Consider the following 21,710-nt stretch of genomic DNA (forward strand, 5'->3'; position numbering starts at 1 on the left):
ATGCGTTTTTGGCTGTAGCTTCAGTAAACAACAAATGAAGAAAAATCTTGTCTTCATGAAGTCTGGAAACTCAGAACACAGACCTGGTCTTGGGGACAGAGCCTCCACCCCCTACAGCCCCCCCAACACTTAGCAATGAGTAGCTGAGCCCTATTCTGGTGGAAAGAGGACAGACTAGTTCCAGCATCGAAACAACATAATGAAACAACCGACCAATGAGGAACAGTTAATTCTCCTGAATAATAAGGACATCACGTTTGCATATAGGACAGCATTTGCGTTATTGCTCTACATAGAATAATATATTAAGGAACCCATAACAGACTGCACATTACAAACTTAAGGTTCTTTGGTGAAGAACAAAAGAAAACAGTATTTGAGCTTTAAAGAAAAATATCTTATCCATGATTTTTTTTCTTTTATCTGTTGATCCGTTGGATCCTCTCACAAAGCAGGGAGAGGTACTGAGTTAGTTTCACCATAGCAACGATTGCCACACCCCCAGCCATCATACAAGTTGGCCAGAAGAGAGAATGGAACAGCACGTTGGAGCTGTAGAGTTTGGTCAGGATGACACTCTTCTGGTTTCCTTCTGGGTCAGAATAGCAGGGGAAGTGTTGGTGTCTCCTGAAGTTTTCCATGACGACACTCACAAGGGACATGGACTCCTCAAAATTGTTTCCACACTTAGGAATATAGGAGCACTGTGAAGAACAAGACAGACTATCATTAGGAGGAGACGTAAGAGGAGTCAACCTAACTTTATCTCTGAGACAAACATAGAGGTTAACTTTTATAGATTCAAACCAATGGGCCCCCAAATAAGAGAGACCACACACTGATTGAAGTAGTATTTTAGGGTTACTAGTGTTTCTTGGTAATTCATCTGTAAATGATTTAGCTGTCAATTAAAATCTAATTATGAATGTGTTTGGTATAACAATCACACATAGAAAAAGTAAGTAATCCATTTTGCTATAGCTAAGGATTATGGGTCTTAATTATTCCCCATCAGATACACTTGTCCAGGAGCCAGAGTGCAAACCTGAGTTTTGTCTGCCCATGTAACATAAAATATTAGCATAATGTACAGTGATGATTAATCTTAATTGCTAACTTGACTGGATTTTGAATCACCATGGAAACACATCTTTGTGTGTGTCTATGATAGAGTTTCCAGAAAGGAAATTCAGGAGGTAACCAACCATATGGAATGCAGGTAGCAGCTGAACCTTGGCTGGAGATTGAAGAAAAAGAGAATTTGAGCTGATCACCACTATTCAACCCTATGTCACCTGACTGACTGTCGACACGGTTACTTCTTTCTGTCCACAATGGAAGGGATCCCCTCAAACTGTGAGCCAAAATAACTCTGTCCTTCCTTAAGTGACTTCTGTCCCAACAATGGGGAAAGCAGCTACTACACGCATCAGCATGAAAAGTAACTCACGAATTCATGGTATTCAACCAGCCTTGCCGAATCTTGGGCATCTTGATCCTGTCAAGAGAACATCTGCAGCTTTGGCAGATCTTAGTAAATTGGGAAAGGCTGAGGAGAGGCCTGTGAGGAAATGGAGAGTCCCACACAGCTTGCCCAAGTGCCCTTTCCTGTCAGCCAAGGGGATGTAAGCCAGGATCACAGCAGAGGACACTGTTTGATCCAAGGACCGCTGCTGTTTTCGATCTGCCTGTCTCACCTCCATTTCTTGTTTTCTGTCCCCTCTACCTCTCTCCCTCTTCTTTCTACACATTCATAAGAAATGGCCCGTGGGTGTTCTGAGTGTTTCAATATGAGATCTGGAGCAGGATCTTAGAATCTGGGAGAAATTTGCATCTGAGAATCTCACAGGGAGAAAATATAAAATAAATGAATTAAGTTTCACATAGTGGAGTCTTTCTGGAATAATTTCCTTCTGACTTAGCAGTACCAGGAACTTTGTGGCTTTGTAACCCTGGGGTTATTTGACTCCAAATAGAAGGCATTTCTCTGCTTAGTTAAGAATGGGTGATGAGTGTGTTGGCATTGATTGGCATGGGGGCCAAGGATAGCTATGAGTGAAGCCCGGCACAATATTATAAACTGACTCAAAATACTGTGTGCACACACAAATGCATAAGAAACACACACACATACACACACACACACACACACACACACACACACACACACACACACTGACTTGATTGCCTGGCTGGTTCTCAAGCTTGAACTTTGGTTGACATTTTAAAATGTGACCCGCTCTGAGTCACTGCCCATCCACTCACAAGTGTGAGCCCAATAGTGTGCTGACATAGCCTGGCACTGGAGTGGGGAAGAGGGTGGAAGTTATAACTGTGTGACAGTGAGCCTGGGACCTTCTTGGATACATTTTTGGCCAGCTGGATGACAACTTTCAGGCCCTCGTGGGACTCCTTTGTCCAACTATAAAATTGTACATACAGGTCGTATCAGTAATGTTTTAAAGAACTGTTTCTTGAAGACTTCAGGCTGAGCCAGTCTGGATTATGGGATGGTTTTGTGCTTACCTTATGGTAGCACTTTCTTCTCTCCCTGAGCTAAGTCACTAAAATGATCCCAATAAAAATGGCATTCCATTAAAAATGGAGTCTTTCTTTATTTTCCTCTGCTGTGATGAATCAGTTCAACTAACATTTTTTTTATATAAAGAAACATATGTCAGCCAAATGGCAATAATTCTGTCATGGGGTAAGATTCTTCCAAATAAAACAAGATATAAAGCACTTCTAAGGTTGTCTGGCAAGGTTGTAATACAGGAGCGCCTTATTAAAAGTTAAAGTTTACGGGGTCTGAGAGGTGTGATATGGGCTGGCTGCACGCCATACACGTCCACATTTAGTTACTCTGTGCCAGCGGCACACACCGGGCACACAGACGTTAGCGGGGAGAGCCTGGGCTGCTCTGAGCTCTGAGCCTGGTTATCTGCCACTTTCTGTTTCTGCCTATGAAAACTCTACTGGATATCGGTTGTTCATTTCTTTTTATCCTTGACAGATCCCTTGTGATGATGAATGTATGATGTCGCATAACAAGTTCCCAACTTGTGTTCACGTGATGTAGATACTATAAGCACGTGGCCCTCGGAACCAATTTCACCTCTCGGTGAACCTCAGTAATGAGGTTCATAGAGATGTCCCGGCAGCCATCTTTCAGAAGGAGATGATGAATATGCATATGGCCTTCATACATTTTTATTGGCACATTTTCCTACTGGAATATCACATTGTCTCACATGTTCGTCTAAAGTCTTGAATCAAGTGCCACACACAAAGTGGCAGGAGCTCTGAAGAGGGCAGAATAACCAGATATGGAATTCTCACACGGTCAGCTTGCCTTATTACCCTACTGTTCTTTGGAGACTTGCATTGTACCGAATTCTACCTTAGGATCTGGGCATTTGCTTCTGTTGCTCCAGCTTTAGTCATGTGCACTCTCTGGAAGCGAGGATGGTTATGAAAAAAAGGTTTAGTCATTGTGGTATAACCAGTGTATGCCACAGAAGTGGGTATAACCTGGACTGATGATCTAATTATCACATGACTTCATCATGTGTTTGTGGGATCATTTTATATGAGTGGTCTATATAGAACATAGTACAATAAAAAATTGATATTATATTTCTTTCTAAATAATTTCCCCAATTTTTTTTGAGATAAAGTTTCTCACCGAACCTGGAACTCACTGATTGGCTAGACTGGATGGCTAGCGAGTTCCAGAGATTCTCCTGTCCCATCGTCCCCGGCACTGGAAATATAGATGTACTACTTTTACATTGGTCCCAGGGAATCTGAATTCTGGTCTTCTTGCTTGCATGGCAAAGCACTTTCCTGACTGAACTGTCTCCCTGCCTTGCTAGTCTCTTATTCTTTACTATTAATATTTTTATTAATTTTTGAGAGGTTGTTTATGCATTATATTTTATAATATTTACTTCCATCTCCAAACTTCTCTGAGGTCTGTCCCATTTGCATCCCACTCTGTCTTCATCTTTTTAGTTCTTTTATTTTTGAGATTATAATTTAACTACAGCACCACCAACCCAATTTATTCCACAAAACCTTCCCGTATAATCCTCTTTATTTTCTTTAAAATTTAAGGCTTTTTTTTTCATTGATCATTGTAACATGCATATATGTAGATACATGCATATTCCTAAATTCAGCAATCTCAATCTGTGTAATGTTAGTTGTATGTGTTTTCAGGGCTGGCCATTTGGTATCAGATAAGCAGCTGACGTGCTTTTACCTGGGGAAGACTACTCCTCCCACTCTCAGCCTTCCTTCCTTGACTATAGTTCTTTGTGTAAGGTTGAGGCCCCATGGTCTTTCCCTATCTACATTGGCACATTAATTGTTGTCTCTTGTCAGCTCGTCTTTGGCAGTTGCATCGCTGAGATTTTATGGGTGTAGTTCTTGACATTCCTGGAATATACAACTTCACAGAAAACTCCCTGATCCTCTGACTCTCACAATGTTCCTGCTCCCTCCTCTCAAATGTTCCCTGAGCCTTAGGTGCAGGAATTGTTTTGTAGATGTATTCGTTGGGACCTGGATCCACAACTCTGTATTTTTATTGACTGCGTTTTTCTGTAATAGTCTCTGTTGCAAAAGGAAGTTTTCATGAGGGGTGAAGACTACACTTATCTGTGGACTCAAGGACACATGTTTAAAATGTAGATATGCATTATACTGGTTTAGTAAAGTGGTAGTTATAGGTTCTCCAGTCTCTATAACTTCACTAGCCCTGGGTAGTTAGCTAGGTTTCCAGTGCCAGGCATGATTCCCTTCCATTTATAGAACTTTTGGTAACCACCAAGGTATGCGTGGCACTACTGTACTTTTAGGCTGACATGACATGCTGGTTGTCACGTCCATTGTTGTGGTTCACAGCTGGGTAAGACAGTTGAGTTATTCTCTCCTTTGGAAGCTTACATGGTGCTTTCTGGTACCTTGCAAGCTAATCGTCAGGGAAGAAGCTTTCAGGTGAGTTCCTGCTTAGGGGGCCTCTGCATCTGAAGTGCATGGAGTCTTCAGCAATGTCCTTACTAAAAAAGTCCAATTAGTGCTAGCTATATACTGTTGGGTGCTCAATCTACCAGATCCACACCCTTAAAGAAAACTAACTCTCACTCTCTTGGCAGCTGTCAGTAACAATCATTCTTTGTCGGAGACTAGGGGCTTTGTGACCACCTCCTGTCTCTATACTGAGATTTTGTCTGGCTTGAGCTTGAGCAGGTCTTACGCATGTTGTCACAGCCACTGTTAATTCATATGTGCAAATATCCAGTTGCACACACGGAACAATTTCCTTGTAGTCACCTCCCAACTCTGGCTCTTCTAAAATCATTCCACTTCCTCTTCCGCAACAATGATTCCTGATCCTAGGCAGATTGGGGTGTAATAAAGGTATGTCATTTAGGGGTGAACACTGATGCTGATGTCCTGCTCTGCATGTATAATGGCAAATCATTATGAGCAGGTTTCACAGTCTCTTCTTAACCCTGAATTTTGTAAATAAACCTGACCTCTTTCTCTAGCACCTTTGATTCCTGGAGGGCAGAAACTTCCTATCAGTAACGAAAATCACAGAAGTCATCCACGGCATGGCCCTTCCTCTTCTAGCTGTGGAAACTTGGTTTTCGCATTCCCCAGGTCGATTCTTTGCTTATGTAACCAGTGCAACTGCACCTTCTCTCCAGTTCTTTGCAGCACTGCTGAATTTACCTTCCCTTCATCACCTCACTTCCAGGATCTTCTATGTCAACTGAGTTATTTTTATTCTCATGATAGACAGGAAGTCTTTTTAAAAACTACCTGTTGGGTTTTTTTGGACATGCTTTATTAGGCACATGTGAAACAGAGTGACGGGCCGTCATCCCAGAGATGAAAGATGGGTGCAGCAGCAGGGCAGGATCTGGCTGAGTAACCTCACTGTCAGCCTCTGTTTTCTTGCAATGATGGGGAAGGCACCATCAGTTCTTTGGGACTTCTTCAAGGAAAAGTCTTATGTTTTATTTGTTCTTTTATAAGAAAGGAACTATCTTATTTCAAGAGGAGGTTAGATGTTTAATGAATCCAAATACTTATTGGGTCTAATAAATATGATGCCAATATGCCAGGCGTCAAAATGTAAACATACATAGGCGTCAAAAATGTAAACAATGTAGGAGAGATGTCAGAAAGAGAATACAACAGGAGGTGCTGACAAGACAGGAGAGGAGAGTGCCTAAGAGCCGTTCTGAAAAGATAATACTATCACAGAGGCACACCCAATTTGTTCTAACAGTTCGTCAGCCACCAGGGCACCTTATTTCATGTGTCCTGAGTTAAACAAACAAAACTGCTCAGGTGAAACATGAAAAATCTTGGTTTTGAAGTAAGGAAACCTTGTGTTATTCTGAACCTTTGAGTCCTACACATTTGTGAGGGACATAGGTCAAGTTGAGGGCATAAACTTGGACCTCCCTTTTGTTTCTCTCTCTCTTTTGAGAACTCCCTTCATGATCAGCTTTAAAGTAGCAGGTCCTTCAACACACAGTTTAGATGTAGTTGGTCTGTGCTTTTAGCATCCTTTGAGTGTGGGAAGCACGACTCTTTGAAGTGTTTGGTAGAAGAAAGCAAGAACGATCCAGGCTTTGCTGAGTATAGCCATCTCCTCCATTTTGGCATAAGGTTATTTCCAGAGAGGAAATAGATATATAACTTTGTGCTTCTTGCCTTGAGCATACATATTTAACTATTTTTGCTCGGTGTTGAACAGTGTACTCATTACTGTTCCTGTTGCTGTGATAAAGCACCCAAGAACATCCCAAGGAACGAAGGCTTTGTTGTGGCTCATTGTCTGAGGGCATGGTCTGCCATAGCAGGAAAAATGGCGGCAGGATCTTGAGGGAGCTTATGACATTACACCCACAGCCACCAAGCAGAGAGTGGTGAATGCTTGTGTTCAGCTTGGGTTTTTTTTCTTATTATTTCCTCCAAGACTTCAGCCCATGGGATGGTGCTGCTCACAATAGGCAGGTCTTTTCATTTTAGTGTACCTTATTTTTGAGTCTTTCTTATGCACATGCCCAGAGTCTAACTTAACCTATGTAACCCATCATAGCCAGGTCCAGAGGCTTCACTCCAGGATGATTCTAGATCCTGTTGTCAATCAGCATCAACCAATGCAAATTGAAAAGAATGTTTAAAGACATTAGAGATGGACTGAGAAAGAAGGAATTTAGAGCATTGTATTGGTCAAGGCAGCCATACCATGAAGCCCCATAGTATGCCTGAGAGTGAGTCAGATAACCTAACCTTGATCCTAGTCACTGTCCTGTTTCTTGGGAACCAAGAGTTTCCTTTTCCCCATTCTTGCCACTCAGAGACATCAAGGTTTGTGCAATCTTCTTACAGGCGTAATCTTTCTTTGATTCCTACAAAGAGATGTGCGCAGATATTCCAGTTTTGGTATGAACGGACTAAATTTTGTCAATGTACAGCCTTGTACAAATGTGTGTGTGGAGACAAGATGACCCCAGATGTCAATCTTTGGATGCCATCTACCTTATTTTGGACACCCGGTCGCTCCCTGGCCTAGAATTTACAAAACAGGATGACTGGCCAGTGAACTCCACCTTTGTCTTCCAGTGCTGTTATCACAGATGCATCACCACGTCCTGCTTCTCACATGGGTTCTGCCTATCAAAGTCAGGCCTTCATGATTGTCCAGTGGACACTTGAGCAACTGAGCCACAAGTCTTCTGAAGTCCCTGGCTGTACATTCTCATGGCTATATGTTGAGGGATTTCTCTTCAGAAGATCACAAGACAAAAGTCTTAGATTTCAATTCACACCTAGTTATTTGGTGAATGCACGACATTGGGGAAATTCATTTCCTAAACTCCGCTTCATAAAGTAAGAACGGTGTTGGCGTGCCACACAGGGATTGCTGCTGCAGCTAAATGAGCCAGTGTATGTAAAACATCAGTACTGTACAATGCCTGGCACGTTGTGAGCTCTTGATAAAATTTGGCTATTATTATTTTATGAGCAGGAGTGAGCAAGGTAATTTTTAAAGTAACATTTTAGTACAGTAGCGGGCACGTTGTGCACAGTGAGAACTCAGTTAACACTATTTTCCATTCAGTGCCACAGCTCAATTTTCTGATTTCTCTGACCTGCTGGGGTTGCGCTGAACACATCATAAGGACCTTACAGCATGCAAATGTGAAGCCAAATAAAGCAGGAGAAGCCACACTGCTACGAACTGGAAACATCTCACAAATGGACTGGGGAGGATGTTGGTCACAAGGTGGGAAGAGTCTGGGAACACTATCAAACAAGGGCAGGTCTCTGCATTGATCACAATGTCAAGAGTCTAGATGTGTTAACCTCTGAAATTAGAAGACCCATTATACTTTGCATGAGTGTCGGAATGAAGAACAATGCTGAATTCGCAGTGGTGAATGATTGGTAGTTTATGGAATGACTTAATTGAAGCAACCATCTTTCCCATGATGATTATGTATAAATATCATACATATGCTGTCACAACATGCATCAAAATGGATACAGTCTTTTATTTCGCTACGAATGTTATCTTAAATCCACCTTTAAATGAGTATGTGTTGAGAATCACTGGCATTTATCAAGAAGTTCAACTCCTGAAGGAGTTCAGAACTTAGAAGTGAAGCAGCAACCATGGTGAATTAATATTCAGCTTGCTGTTTATGTTTATAGTGACAGTCTGGTGGCTGAGGGAACTGGAGATCCCAAAGCACGGTGTATTGATACTCAACCACTGTTTGTCATTCCAGTGACATCCTACTGGGCAGGGCTGAGGGATGCACAGTCCCCAAAGCCACTCACAGCTCTTAGAGGCCATCAGTCAACTAAGGGCTCCGTGAGAGCCTGCCGGCTTATCCACTCTAGCAGCTTGAGCTAGGCTACTGTCAAGAGGCTGGAGACTGGGTTTAAAGACTAAAGAAAAAAAATAAGAGAAACTGAACATTTAAAATCAAATATTTTGAATGTTTTTCCACAGAGACACAGACAGCTCAGTTGGCTCTTCTTGGCTTCTGCTTGCTGCGTTGTAACACCCTCTGTGGGAACTAGACTCTCAACAGAAGTGTGTCCGTTTCTTGGCAACGGGGATGTGTGTTATTCTTGTGAGGTTGTGGGAAGTAATGGGAAGGGGAGGCAGACAATGAGGGTTCCTTTCCTTTTTCCTTTCCTGGGAGTATCCTGAATACTCCTCACGCTGAACAGAGATAGTCAGGTAGTCTTCTAAGGTAGAGATGACCATTTTCTCAGAATCTGTATTTCTGATTAAAAACAGAGGCTACCCATACAGAGGACAAAGAGCTGGGCTGGGGAAGCCCATCTCAGCGTTCAGTGCTCTGTCTGGTGGACTGTCTGCTAGCTGTGGCAGGGGGCTCAGAGCCTTGAGCAGGTGTCGTATGTTTGAGAGCCCTGAAGCAATGTGGCTGGGGCTCTGGATGGTGGCTTCCAGGAGCAATGCTCAGATGTAGGTCAAGGTTGGACTACCTCGGTTTATGCAGCTACAGGGTAGTAAGTGGTCTTAAAGGAGTGGTGCTCATAAGCACCTGGCAGAAGCTAATGGAAACGCTGGAGAGAATGACACCAACCCAGGCTGAAATAGACTTTTGTAAATAACTTTAAGAGGTTAGGGAGTTGTTTCAGTGGTTAAGTGCATATATTCCCTTTGCAGAAAATCTGAGTTTGGTTCCCGACCCCAAGTAAGATGGCTCACAACATCCTGTAACTCAAGCTGTAAGGGATCCAGAACCCTCTTCTGGCTTCTGTTGTCATTATATACCTGTGCACACACTATACACATCATTCCCTTACATATACATAATTAAAAAAATACATATATACATGTATATGCATATATATGTAAAGAATAACATTGAAATCATGTTTTCTGGAAGGTAATAAACTGTTCAGATGAAGTTAGACAGCATGAACACCAGAAGTAGAACACAAACATGGGACTTCAGGTGTTAAAGTCATCAAAATAGGCTTTCCAAGAACCACATTACCTTTTGCATAAGCATTCCACAGACAAGAATTAGAACATTTTAAGAAACAAGAAATGATCAAAGAAGTATTCTGGATGGGTATTCTCAATGAGTAGTCTATAATTGAAGATACATTAAGAGGACCATGAAGGCCAGCTTCTTTGTGGTGTAGTGTGGTCACTTGCATACCTTGACGCTAGGGGGCGGATTGAAGCTGTGGCTGTGTGGACTGTGGCTCCTGACAGGTTCTGGTTTGAATACCATTTTTTGCCAAACAAAGAGGAATAGGTTTTATCAATGAACTTGAGATGTAGTTTTTTCATGAACTGTTAGAGATTAAGGGAAAATGTGTACATTGGCATAATACTCATTTAGATAAAGTACATGCATCCCTTAATTTATATAATGGTATTGGCAAAGACATGTGGGCAGGTCCTGAAATGAATTTTCTGCAAGTCTATAGCTATCAGAAATTGGTATGAATAAAGGAAAAATTATAACTTTCAAAATGACACTTGCATTCACAACTGTTCTAAATATACTCAGCTTGGATGGGGTATGCCTCGGTATATCCTTGGATTCCTACAAAGCTGGTTGCACGGTTACTCCTTGTCCAAGAACTGGAAATATTAGACAGGCAGCACTTTTCCTGCGCAATTATGCACCAGGGGCCAAAGTAACAGGCAAACAGATAAGCTGAAGGAGGAAGCAAAGGCTTTCGGCCTGAACTCTCGAAGCCACAGAGCAAGCAAATGGTGAAGAAGCATCTCCTCAAAGTATTGGCTTGGGGTTCTTGGTTTCCATTCCATGGCTTCTCCGACCACTACCAGATTGAGATCTGGGTGTAATGCAGACCATGACCAAGCTGTGGATTACCAAGTTTGGTAGTAATTGCCTTAGGAAGTGCCATGCCTACTTGTGTGTGATCCATTCTTCCTTCCTTCCTTCCTTCCTTCCTTCCTTCCTTCCTTCCTTCCTTCCTTCCTTCCTTCCTTCCTTCCTTCTTTCCTTCCTTCCTTCCTTCCTTCCCTCCCTCTCTCCCTCCTTTGATCCCCTCCCTCTCTCCCTCCCTCCATCCACTCCTCTCTCTCTCTCTCTCTCTCTCTCTCTCTCTCTCTCTCTCTCTCTCTCTCTCTCTCTCTCTCTGTCTCTCTCTCTTCCTGACAATATCATGCTTTGTGCTACATGTCTTCATTGTTTTGGAAGCAGTCTCATTTTCCAAACATCTTATTGGAAAAAATAGATGCTATTTGACAGTAAATGATTTTCAACAGAGGAGGAAACAAAGATTGAGGATGAAAAATGAGGATGATGGAGAGAAAAAGAAAAGAGGAAGAAGAGACACAGGAGGAGAGGAGAAAAACCAAGACTAGGGAGAAGATGGCCTGATAAGAACCAAAAGCCCAAGACAGAAAAGCAAACCAAACAAAAACCCAAACATTGAAAAATAGCACATCGAACTGTAAGAAGAAAATGTACAAAAAAAAAAAAAAAAAAAAAAAAGAAAAGAAAAGAAAAGAAAAGGTACTGGCCTCAACTCTAATATTTTCATTTCTCTTCTATAATTATTTGTCAATTTTAATCTGGAAAACAAAGGCAGTATGAATATAAAATTTGCATTTTACAGAAAATAACTCTCAATGAAAATAGAAACAGCAATAACCACAAAAGCTGTCTTAGGATTTTATTATGGTATCTGATAAAGGAGGGAATATTTATATTTCCACCTGTCTGTGTGGACATTTTTTATATATGTTAATAAGTATCAGGAGTATTAAGTTATGTGAAATTGTCCTTGAATAGTGCTTAGGATCACTCCAAGTTTAGGATAGCTATTTGATACATATCAACTTGGTTTATTATTACTATCATAGTTATTGCTAATAGTTGTATTTTTCATGTGATATCAAAGTATCAAATGTTGTTTATATTTTCTGTGTATTTTTGGAATAATTTATTCAATACTCATTTCTTCTGTTAGAATATATATGTATAATTTTTACTTGATGGTCAGTAATTCATCACAGGCTTCCTGTAATTTTTGTCACATAGAGCCGATAAATGCAAACATAATTCTTTGCAAATGAGTAATGCAGCGCTTCTAAATTTATAGGATAAAACACATTTCAAGTTATTACTTAGAGTTACTCATCATGTTTTGTAGAATTTCACACATTTATGGGAAAAATGAGTTTATGTGAGAATGGTAAAGTTAAAAAATGAAAATAGAGTAAGAAAAATTCAGAATTAGTGGACTAGACAGACGGTAAGCTTTTCGGAGTTGAGGATAGAAGTGCTGAGCAGGTAAATCTTGAATGAAGTGAGGCAAGAGAAACTGAGAGAAATAAAGAACAGGGGAACAGACCAGATGTGGTGAGAGCCCACCCTCCCGTCAAAGGAGTCCCAGGAGGGGAAGAGAGAGAGAAGGAGACAAGACACACAGTGTAACCAGAGAGCCTGTGGACTTCCTAACATTAGAAACAGATTTCTAACATAAAACATAAAGTTTTATAGGGAGCGGAAATACTTTGTGACTGCTTAGAAGTCTGAATAAGGATCGCTTCATACCTCGGCTTGTGATAAATCATAGAAAATCAAAGGAAACTCTTTAAGCTGGCTGGGTTGCCCTCTAGATGCAGCTGAGAAACTGTGGGCTGGCTTGTGGGACAGCATCGCTGCTGGTGGAGAGACAAGGGGGCAGAGGGAAGGCTAGCCTAGGGCTGTGTGCTCAGTGGCTACTTCCCTCAAGAATCAAAGCCAGACAGAAATGCTTTCAGGAAAACGGAGATGGAGGAAATTTCCCATGCCAGGCTCTGCTCTGCCATCGTCTCTCAGGAAAGGCTGTTTTACAGACTGTGGGGAAAATGGCCGCAGATGGAAGAGCAGAATTAAGACTGAGCACAGCGACCATGCAGAATGGTGGGCCTGTGGGAGTTAATGCTTACTGCACACGTCAGCGGGCAGTCTGTGCTGTGCCGAAGTCTACGTAAACAGAGTAGCGGCCTGTGGGAATTAATACTCACTGCACACGTCAGCGACAGTGTGTGCTGACGTCTACACAGAATGGTGATCATAATGTGCAAATGGGTTCAAAATTGTAATCCTTGGGCAAGACATTTGCATTATAGGGACACATTCGTTTCTAGGAGCAGAACGTGGGTCCTGCAAATGACCTGCTGAAGAAGACTTTCACAACGCAGACAGAGCCAGTCGCTGTTCTTACACAAACACACACCTAAAACCAAACCAAACCAAGAAACAAAAGTAAAGAGACCCACTAACTTGACCCAGCCCCCCTCTCCCCCCCACATCAAGGTCAGTTTCAGGAAGGCTGGTTGTGTATGGGGAAGAGAAAATAGGAATGCACAGGGAAATGACTTTGAGGCCTTCACGACTACATTAAGAACTCAATAAACAGAATAGGAAAAACATTAAACAAAAAGGAAAGAAAATGACAAGGCACTGTCACAGTAAAATTGAAACTGTCTTCCATACAAAGATACTCAAGGAAGGAGGGAAGAGGTATGGCCCTGTAACTTGTTGTCTGGGTCAGAGTCTCGCTATGTTGCCCTGGCCTGTCTTAAACTCCTCATTTCAAGTGATCCTCTCCCCTCAGTCTTTGGAATAGCTGAGACTATAGGCAAGTGCCACCTCATTTACATATTTAAACAAGCTCTGTAAGGGATATGCAAAACAAACAAGCAACTGAGAGGAGTGAAAGACTGAAGAGAAGAGAATATTCAATGACAGGTACTTGAGAAGCCATCAAAATCAGGAGATGCCACACATCAGCTGTAAATCATCACAAGGATTTGGAACACTAAGATCCTCCCAACAGGGCTGTGGAGCATTCCTGAGGCAGGCACAGTGGAGAAGCCTTGCGGTTGTTTATCCAGCTTTAAGATATACCTGTGTTATGCTATGACCCAGATACTTCACCTTCAGATGCATACCTGATGTGGGCGTGTGGCTTAAGTGTGTGGGCTTGTGGCTTGGACACTGAGGGTTATATATATGAGCATCTATGGCAGAGCTAAGCTATGACAGCCCTAACCTATAGAAAACTCAGTGTCTATCAAGAGTAGAGGGAAAACCTAGGCTGTCACTCCACAGGGAATGAGATGAAAATTAATGAACTGTACCCAGTGGAAACACGCCCACTGCCGTGCTCCGTGAAGGAAGCCAGACACCCACCAAAACATTCTGTGTGATTCCATATGTATAGCAGCTTACCACGAAGCAAAGCAAACGTGTTTACTGCTATGTGTTAAACACAGCAGTGATAAAACCACAAAGGGAAATCCAGAGGCAGTTGTCATAACAGCCAGGGTGGTGGTCATCCAGGCAGGAGAAGAGCCTGAGGTTTTGGGAGGGTTGGAAAGAGTATTTGTGGGGAAGAGAAAAGGAAAGTGTTATTTTGTTACTGTTTGGTTAACCGGGAGCTCTTGGTAATAAATACTTGAGCTACACCTTCTCAGTGCACAGGTTTCTGTATGGGGTCATGACTCACACTTAGAAACAAGGAAATGGGCCAAAGGAACCAAAAGGTGCCCATGACCACAGAGTGCTGATAAGATGCTGATCCTAAATATGTTCCTGGGATTTATGATGGGAACTGCAGTCCCTGTTTGTCACCTAAATAACACCAGAGCCAAAGCGATATGATGCCAAAATGAGGAAGGGGGAAAAGTCCTTCCTGTCTGATTTCCCTTTCTGCTCGTGTGGCTCTCCAGCTCCTTGGAGATCTGAGGAGTTTTAGAGGGTTCCACCAGTACAAGTCAGCTTTGATTTAAGATTGTGACTTATAGGGAGACCTTGGAAAAGAGACTGCTGAGAAGGGGCTAAGCTTTCTAAGTTTGCCGAGCTGGGTCAGGACTGCTCTTGGTTCTGCTTAGTACAAAGGAAAGAACATCAGAAGCAACACTGTCAAGTAACATTCTTTGAAATAGGTATTCAGGAGAGTCCTCAGAGATGTTTTCAAGAATTCGTTCAAGTTACTGTGACCAAAATGCAAGATGGGCTTTGCTTGTGTGTGGCGACACCCTTTGCTGTCCATGTGCTCGTGCTGAACCTCCTGGCCTCTGCAACCTTGATAACTATAAATTATCATCGATGGGATGGCCGTTTCGATGAGATTAGAACAAGAAAGATGAGAGCCCGTGAGGATCTCTTCCCGGAAATAAGCACCAATGTGCTAACTGGAGGCTGGAGTCAGCTTGTCTCAGCTTATTCAAGAATATTCTGAATATCTAAGCTGCTAACAATAAAACTCAAACCCAGTACACATATATCTCTGAGTTGATAATAGCAGATTGGTTCAACTAAAACACAATTGGTCATCCCAGTCCTTCATAGACTTTACGGATGTAAATATTTTGACCTTGCTATATGGTTTTGGTTTGCCTGGTGTCTTAGTTGGGGTTCCTATTGTTGCAACAAAACACTATGATCAAAAGCAAGTTGGGGAGGAAAGGTTTATTTCGCTTACGCATCTACATTGTAGTCCATCGTTGAAGGAAGTTAGGACAGGAACTCAAACAGGGCTGGATCCTAGAGGCTGTAGCTGATGCAGAGGTCATGGAGGAGTGTTGCTTACTGGCTTGCTCAGCCTGTTTTCCTACAGAACCCAGAACCACCAGACCAGGGGTGGAACCACACATGATGGGCTGGGTCCTCCTCCATAAATCACAGATTTAAAAAAATGCCATGCGGTCTTGCCTGCAGCCTGATCTTACGGAGGCATTTTCTTGATTGAGGCTCCCCCCTTCAGATAACATTAGCTTTCGTCAAGTTGATGTAAGCTAGCCAGAACACTTGTCACGTGCTTTGTACTTCAGGTATGCCTCAGACTTGTGGCAATCCATCTGCTTTAGCTTCTTGAATGTGGGGACTACAGGCTTGAAACCACCATGCCCATCATCAGAATACATTTTAGGAATAGCTTCAATCTAATGCACATTCATTAAGCACCTCCCATGTGGGCTTTAACATATCAGTGTGGTGGTTTGCATGAGAAACACCCCTCATAGGCTCAGGTATTTGAATGCTTGGTACCCAAGTGGACGGCATTGCTTGGGAAGATTATGAGGAGGTGGAGCCTTGCTGGAGAAAATCTGTTTCTGGGGGCAGGTGGTGGAGCAGATAACCTCATCTCCTTTCCCATTTCCTTTCTTATGGACGTTGTGGTTGAAGACATGGCTTCTCAGTTCCTGCTTCTGCTGCCACGCCTCCCCGCCATGATGGAATCATAAAGCACAATAAACCCTGACCTCCGTAAGTTGCCCTTGGTTATGGCATTTTGTCATCACACCAGTGAAGTGATTAAAATGAACAGTATTAAAATAAATTATGGCTCTCTAAGTATAACATATAAATTAAAACACACACACACACACACACACACACACACACACACACGCACGCACACCATTTCCTTCTGATCAAAAGGTCAGAGAGGTCAAGTTGCATGTGCAAGGTCACATAACTAAGTGTGGAAAAGCAAAGTCCTGTTTTACCCATGCCTCCCAAGTCATGACAGATATTTGGGCATGCACATCTCTTATTAAATTCTGCCCTTGTTTCGACAGACTTAGGAGGATATATAAATACCCCCTCAAACAGAAAACACAGCTAAACCTGCTGTACCACAAAACGAGGGAACACTTTGTGCATGGCTGTACAAGAAACAAGTATTTCCCTGGACAGATCCAGAGAGTGAGTTCTGTGAATGGGGCCAGCAGCGCCTACCTCCTGGTGTGTTGAAATACTTGCATAGGGTAAAGCCAAGGGACAGAGGGAAGGTGGGCAGATTCTGCAGGTGCCCAGTTAAGGCGAGCGGAGCTCCTACCTTTTGATTGATCTTCATGGTCTCTTCCGTGTGGTAGAGGAGGAGCTTCTCCCCAGAAGATGTCAGGTTCACATACACCTGCAGGCAAGGGTACTGAGAGAGCTTCCAACAGTCGGGCCCACAGCTGAAGGAACAGTTAAATGTTTCTGTGATTGACACATTCAGCAGGGTGCACTGGGCTTCTTCCGTCCACACACTGCAGAGAAGGGGCAAGAATGAGCACAGGGAGGGGAGCTGCAGGGCACGAGGGTTCGACCGCACAGTTACTTGGTTGCTGAACTGTGGGGGTCTCCGCAAAACCTATAGGTCCATGCAAAGTGTACGACTTTGAACGAACCAGCTTTCGGCATGCTGTGGCGGCACAGACTTTGGTGCCTGAGAACCTTCTGGGTGACATGTACTGTATAGAATATTCACTGATATTTTAAGAGGCCATTTTCTTCTTATTGAATTTACTGATAAGCATCGTGCATGCTTTAATTTTAGTTTTGGTTTCATAAGACAGGGTCTCACTATGTGGGCTACAACAGCCTCAGAATTGTTCTGTAGCCGGAGCTAGCTTCAAAGTGGTAATTCTCTTGCCTCAGCCTCCTGCGGGATGGGTGACCGGTGCGCACTGCCCACCTTGCACAACCTTCACTCTCTGTACTTCTGCAAGGCACCGCTCCTTGCTCAGTCCCTTTACCCCAAGCTCCACCCCAGCCTAGGTAGAAAAGTCTTTGTGAAGAGAGGGTCTGGGGAAAGGTGGCGAAAAGGCAGTAGCTCAGGTTGGACTTGACAAGATAGAGGGAGAGCAATAAGGTCATTCTAACCCAGAAGTAAGATAAGGCAGCCCTTTGAAGATGTCAGGAGCAATGGCTAATTATATCCTTTCTCCCCAACTGGTGATTTACATAAATTATTTCCTTTCATCCTCTCAACAACTCTATATGTTGGTTATTAATCCCTTTGAAAGGTGAGTGAGTTGAGGGTCACTGAATCAGGTGACGCGGGAGTCAAGAACACACAGTTGGTAAGTGATAGAAACAGAGGCTTTACCCAGTCTAACAGTTCTCTGAGGTTTGGGCTTCATTCTGTCATAGCATGCCTCCCCAGGAAACTGGCAGAAGGTAAACCCTTCTGTGGAGACAACAGGGTCTGTCAGGTTGTCCTGAGCCTCGTCAGCCAGAGAGATTCCAGCGAAAATTCCTCGCTTGAATTCTAGTTTACAATAACTTTCATTTTGTGATCAAGTTGAGCGTTTGTAATTAGGGAGCGACACACTAGCAATCAATGCTTTGCCTCTGGGTGTAAGCTGTGCTGCAGTGAGCCGAAAACACGTGTTCACGAGGAGGAACAAACCTGCCCTTCTGCTGGATTTGCATGGATAGCTCCTGTGCTTTTGTGGGTGCCAGTCACAGGCTACTGGACTCAGTCTCCTCTGCAGAAGCAGACTGAATCTTTTGGAACCTGGATGGTCAGAATTTGTTTTTACAATGATCAGGCAGTGGGGGTGGATGTCTTAGATCATTCTAAGCAGGTTTGAGGATCTGAATGAGGTTTTCGACTCAGCAGACCCTTGGGGCCTGAGGCAGCAGCGCTTTCCTTGTGGGACAAGAGTACAGCAGCTGAAGGCCACCAGAGGCAGAGCGGTCCAGCCAGGATGTGAGAGAGGAGCAAATTGCTACATTTCAGCTCGACTTAGCTTCTAAAATGAAAGCATTAATTTGGCTGTAGAAACAAGTGCCACAGAATGGTCTGCTGCTTCTGTGGGATGGAGACCTCCCACTTTCATACGAAAGGGTCTTATTTCTCCAAGGCCCAGCCATCGGCAGACAAACGGAGCTACAGAGCTTCAGGATCCAGTGTCTGGATGGCAACGAGGGGGGCAGGGTACTTCGAGGGGCCCTCAGATCACTTATGCACAGGAGATGCTTTTAGTATCATCACCTAGTGCCTCTCTCCCTGGCCCAACTCAGTAAACCCGGTAAACGTTGAAATGAAAAGGTCTGTTACTTTAAGCGGTTGCTCTCAGTCTTTCTCCGGCTTCACAACACATTTAGAATCACTTAGAGAGTTTCAGAATACTGAGTACTGGATCTGGCTTCAAACAACTAATTCTTTTGCTTCTTTTGCTTGGGCATATGAGAGCTTGCAAGGAAGCTAGGTGATGGAGAAGTGTGTGTGTGTGTGTGTGTGTATGTGTGTGTGTGTGTGTCTGTGTCTGTGTGTGAGAGGTGGGTGGAAAAGCAGCCTTAGGCAAGAACCAGGACGCTGAGTTCCTGGAATGTGGCTTTGGAATCTCAACTGCCACATCAGGTGTTTTTGCTGTGTCTCACGGAGCAGTATAATATTGTGTGTGTATGTGTGCACTTGTGTGTAGATGCATTTGCATGCCCATGCTCATGTTCAGGTTTGTATACACATGCGTGCAGGTCTTTTATGCATACATATGCCTGTTCACGTGAGTGCAGGTGCATGCGTATGGTCATGTGTACATGTTCATGCCAGTATGTTTCTCTCTGTGTTTGCTGAGGCCAGAAGATGATCTCAGATGTCATCTATATTACATATTAGGAGACAGGCTCTCTTCGTGGCTTGGAGCTCCACGGTTAGGCTGTACTTGTTGGCCAGTGAGCTCTAGAGACTGTCTGTCTTCAGGGTCGGTATTACAAGTGCATGCCATCGTGTCTGGGCTGATGTGGGGTAGGTTTGGAACTCAGGTTCTCATGATTGTACAGCCAGCTCTTTATGGAGAGCTAGCACCCCTATGTCTCCTCACTTCCAGCACCCCTATGTCTCCTCACTTCCATCACCCCTATGTCTCCTCACTTCCATCACCCCTATGTCTCCTCACTTCCAGCACCCCTATGTCTCCTCACTTCCAGCACCCCTATGTCTCCTCACTTCCATCACCCCTATGTCTCCTCACTTCCATCACCCCTATGTCTCCTCACTTCCAGCACCCCTATGTCTCCTCACTTCCAGCACCCCTATGTCTCCTCACTTCCAGCACCCCTATGTCTCCTCACTTCCAGCACCCCTATGTCTCCTCACTTCCACCACCCCTATGTCTCCTCACTTCCAGCACCCCTATGTCTCCTCACTTCCAGCACCCCTATGTCTCCTCACTTCCAGCACCCCTATGTCTCCTCACTTCCACCACCCCTATGTCTCTTCACTTCCAGCACCCCTATGTCTCCTCACTTCCACCACCCCTATGTCTCCTCACTTCCACCACCCCATGTCTCCTCACTTCCATCACCCCTATGTCTCCTCACTTCCATCACCCCTATGTCTCCTCACTTCCACCACCCCTATGTCTCCTCACTTAGGCGCCGGCGTCTCCGCATTGATGATCTATTCTCACCTTAGGGAATAATTGTGAGAAACAGGCAGTCTGTGAAATTCATCCAAGTCCCAAGAGACAGTTTACATATAGTCTAGGTTATTATTATTATTATTATTACCAGATAACATTAGAAAACACCGTGTACCAGGTGCCCCTGAAATTTCAGAGGAAAGGTGAGGAAGATGACTATAGGTCGAATGGGCAGTGGGGGAGCAGGGAAGGGGAGGGCAGTGGACCCCCAGGGACCACCGCATTACCTCTGCATGTAGGAGCGCAGCAGTGTGATGCCCAGCAGGAAGTACATCATGATAGAGCACACCATCATGGCCAGTCCAAGCAGGATGGCCCGGTCCTCTCCAGCCTTCAGAGCGGTCACAGTTTTCCTTTTGTCCAGGAGGTCATGGTCCCTGATTTTCTGGTAGATATTTCTGAAATTGACAATACAGGCTTACATGAGACTCACAGTTATCCTGCATGTTCCTTGAGGGTAGCTATGTTCCTGCCCATGCATTACCAGGGTGAGGGACCTATAGGAATGCTCCAAACACACTCAAGTGAAGTTGAATCTCACTACAATCTCTGGCTCCATCTCTCTCTCTCTCTCTCTCTCACACACACACACACACACACTACACACACACACACACACTACACACACACACACACTACACATACACACATATGCACTACACACACACATATACACTACACACACACATACTACACACACACTCACACACATACACACTACACACATACACACACACACACACACACACACACACTATAAAAGCAGATATATATGTGCACCATCCCTGAGCAGAAAGATCTCTAATTCTGTATTTTGGGGATTCATGTCTAACTGTAATGTAATTTTCCTCTGTACAGTTCTAAGAAAGACACCAATCCACTCAACCCCAAAATTGCCTTGGCTTGTTGATTTTATAGTAATGAAGTTGATCATTGCTGATAGACACTTTCTGAATCTACTCATGGTGTGTTGTGTGTGTGTATGTTTAGATAGCACTGCTTTCTGCTTCTTTTCACTTTTAGAGGCCTGGATTGACTCCATGCCTTACTATTTTCCAGCTCAAGCCTGGGCCCTTCGGACTAGATGGCTACCCCACTTTCGCCTTCCACAGACTGGCAACCACCTGCCCTCTCCGTTTCATGATGAATTTTTTGGGATTTCTTTGTAAATTGCAGGATTTACATCAAAGCCCTTTAAACTTGACCCCGTGTGAACTCGAAGAACAAACTGGTGCCCATTAGCGGTGAAAGGCAGTGGGCGGGCAAACTTGTGAAGCAAGGAGAAAAGGCTGACACTGAGTGGCTTCAAAACCCACCGGAAAATAATAACCTGTTGTTGCTTGGCTAATACCGTTTATCAACATGCATTTAGCTCTGACGGCTGCCACCGAGCTCTGCATTCTGCAGATGGGAGTCAGCGAGGGTGATCAGCGCTGTTCTGGCTATTAGGCTGCCA

At 43.7% G+C, this 21,710-nt stretch overlaps 1 protein-coding gene across 1 annotated transcript in view; it reads right to left on the reverse strand.

The window, feature by feature from the left end:
* Window positions 1-419: 419 nt before the first annotated feature.
* The window catches only part of Kcnmb2 (potassium calcium-activated channel subfamily M regulatory beta subunit 2), a 278,856-nt gene continuing 257,565 nt past the window's right edge, over window positions 420-21,710 (reverse strand). The window contains exons 3-5 of the mRNA XM_052178779.1: window positions 20,482-20,652; window positions 16,894-17,089; window positions 420-704 (exon numbers count right to left, since the gene is read on the reverse strand). Coding sequence (XP_052034739.1) covers window positions 420-704; window positions 16,894-17,089; window positions 20,482-20,652 — 652 coding nt within the window. The remainder of the gene's footprint in view (window positions 705-16,893; window positions 17,090-20,481; window positions 20,653-21,710) is intronic.

Source organism: Apodemus sylvaticus, chromosome 4, assembly GCF_947179515.1.
Source record: "Apodemus sylvaticus chromosome 4, mApoSyl1.1, whole genome shotgun sequence".
Classification (NCBI taxonomy): domain Eukaryota; kingdom Metazoa; phylum Chordata; class Mammalia; order Rodentia; family Muridae; genus Apodemus; species Apodemus sylvaticus.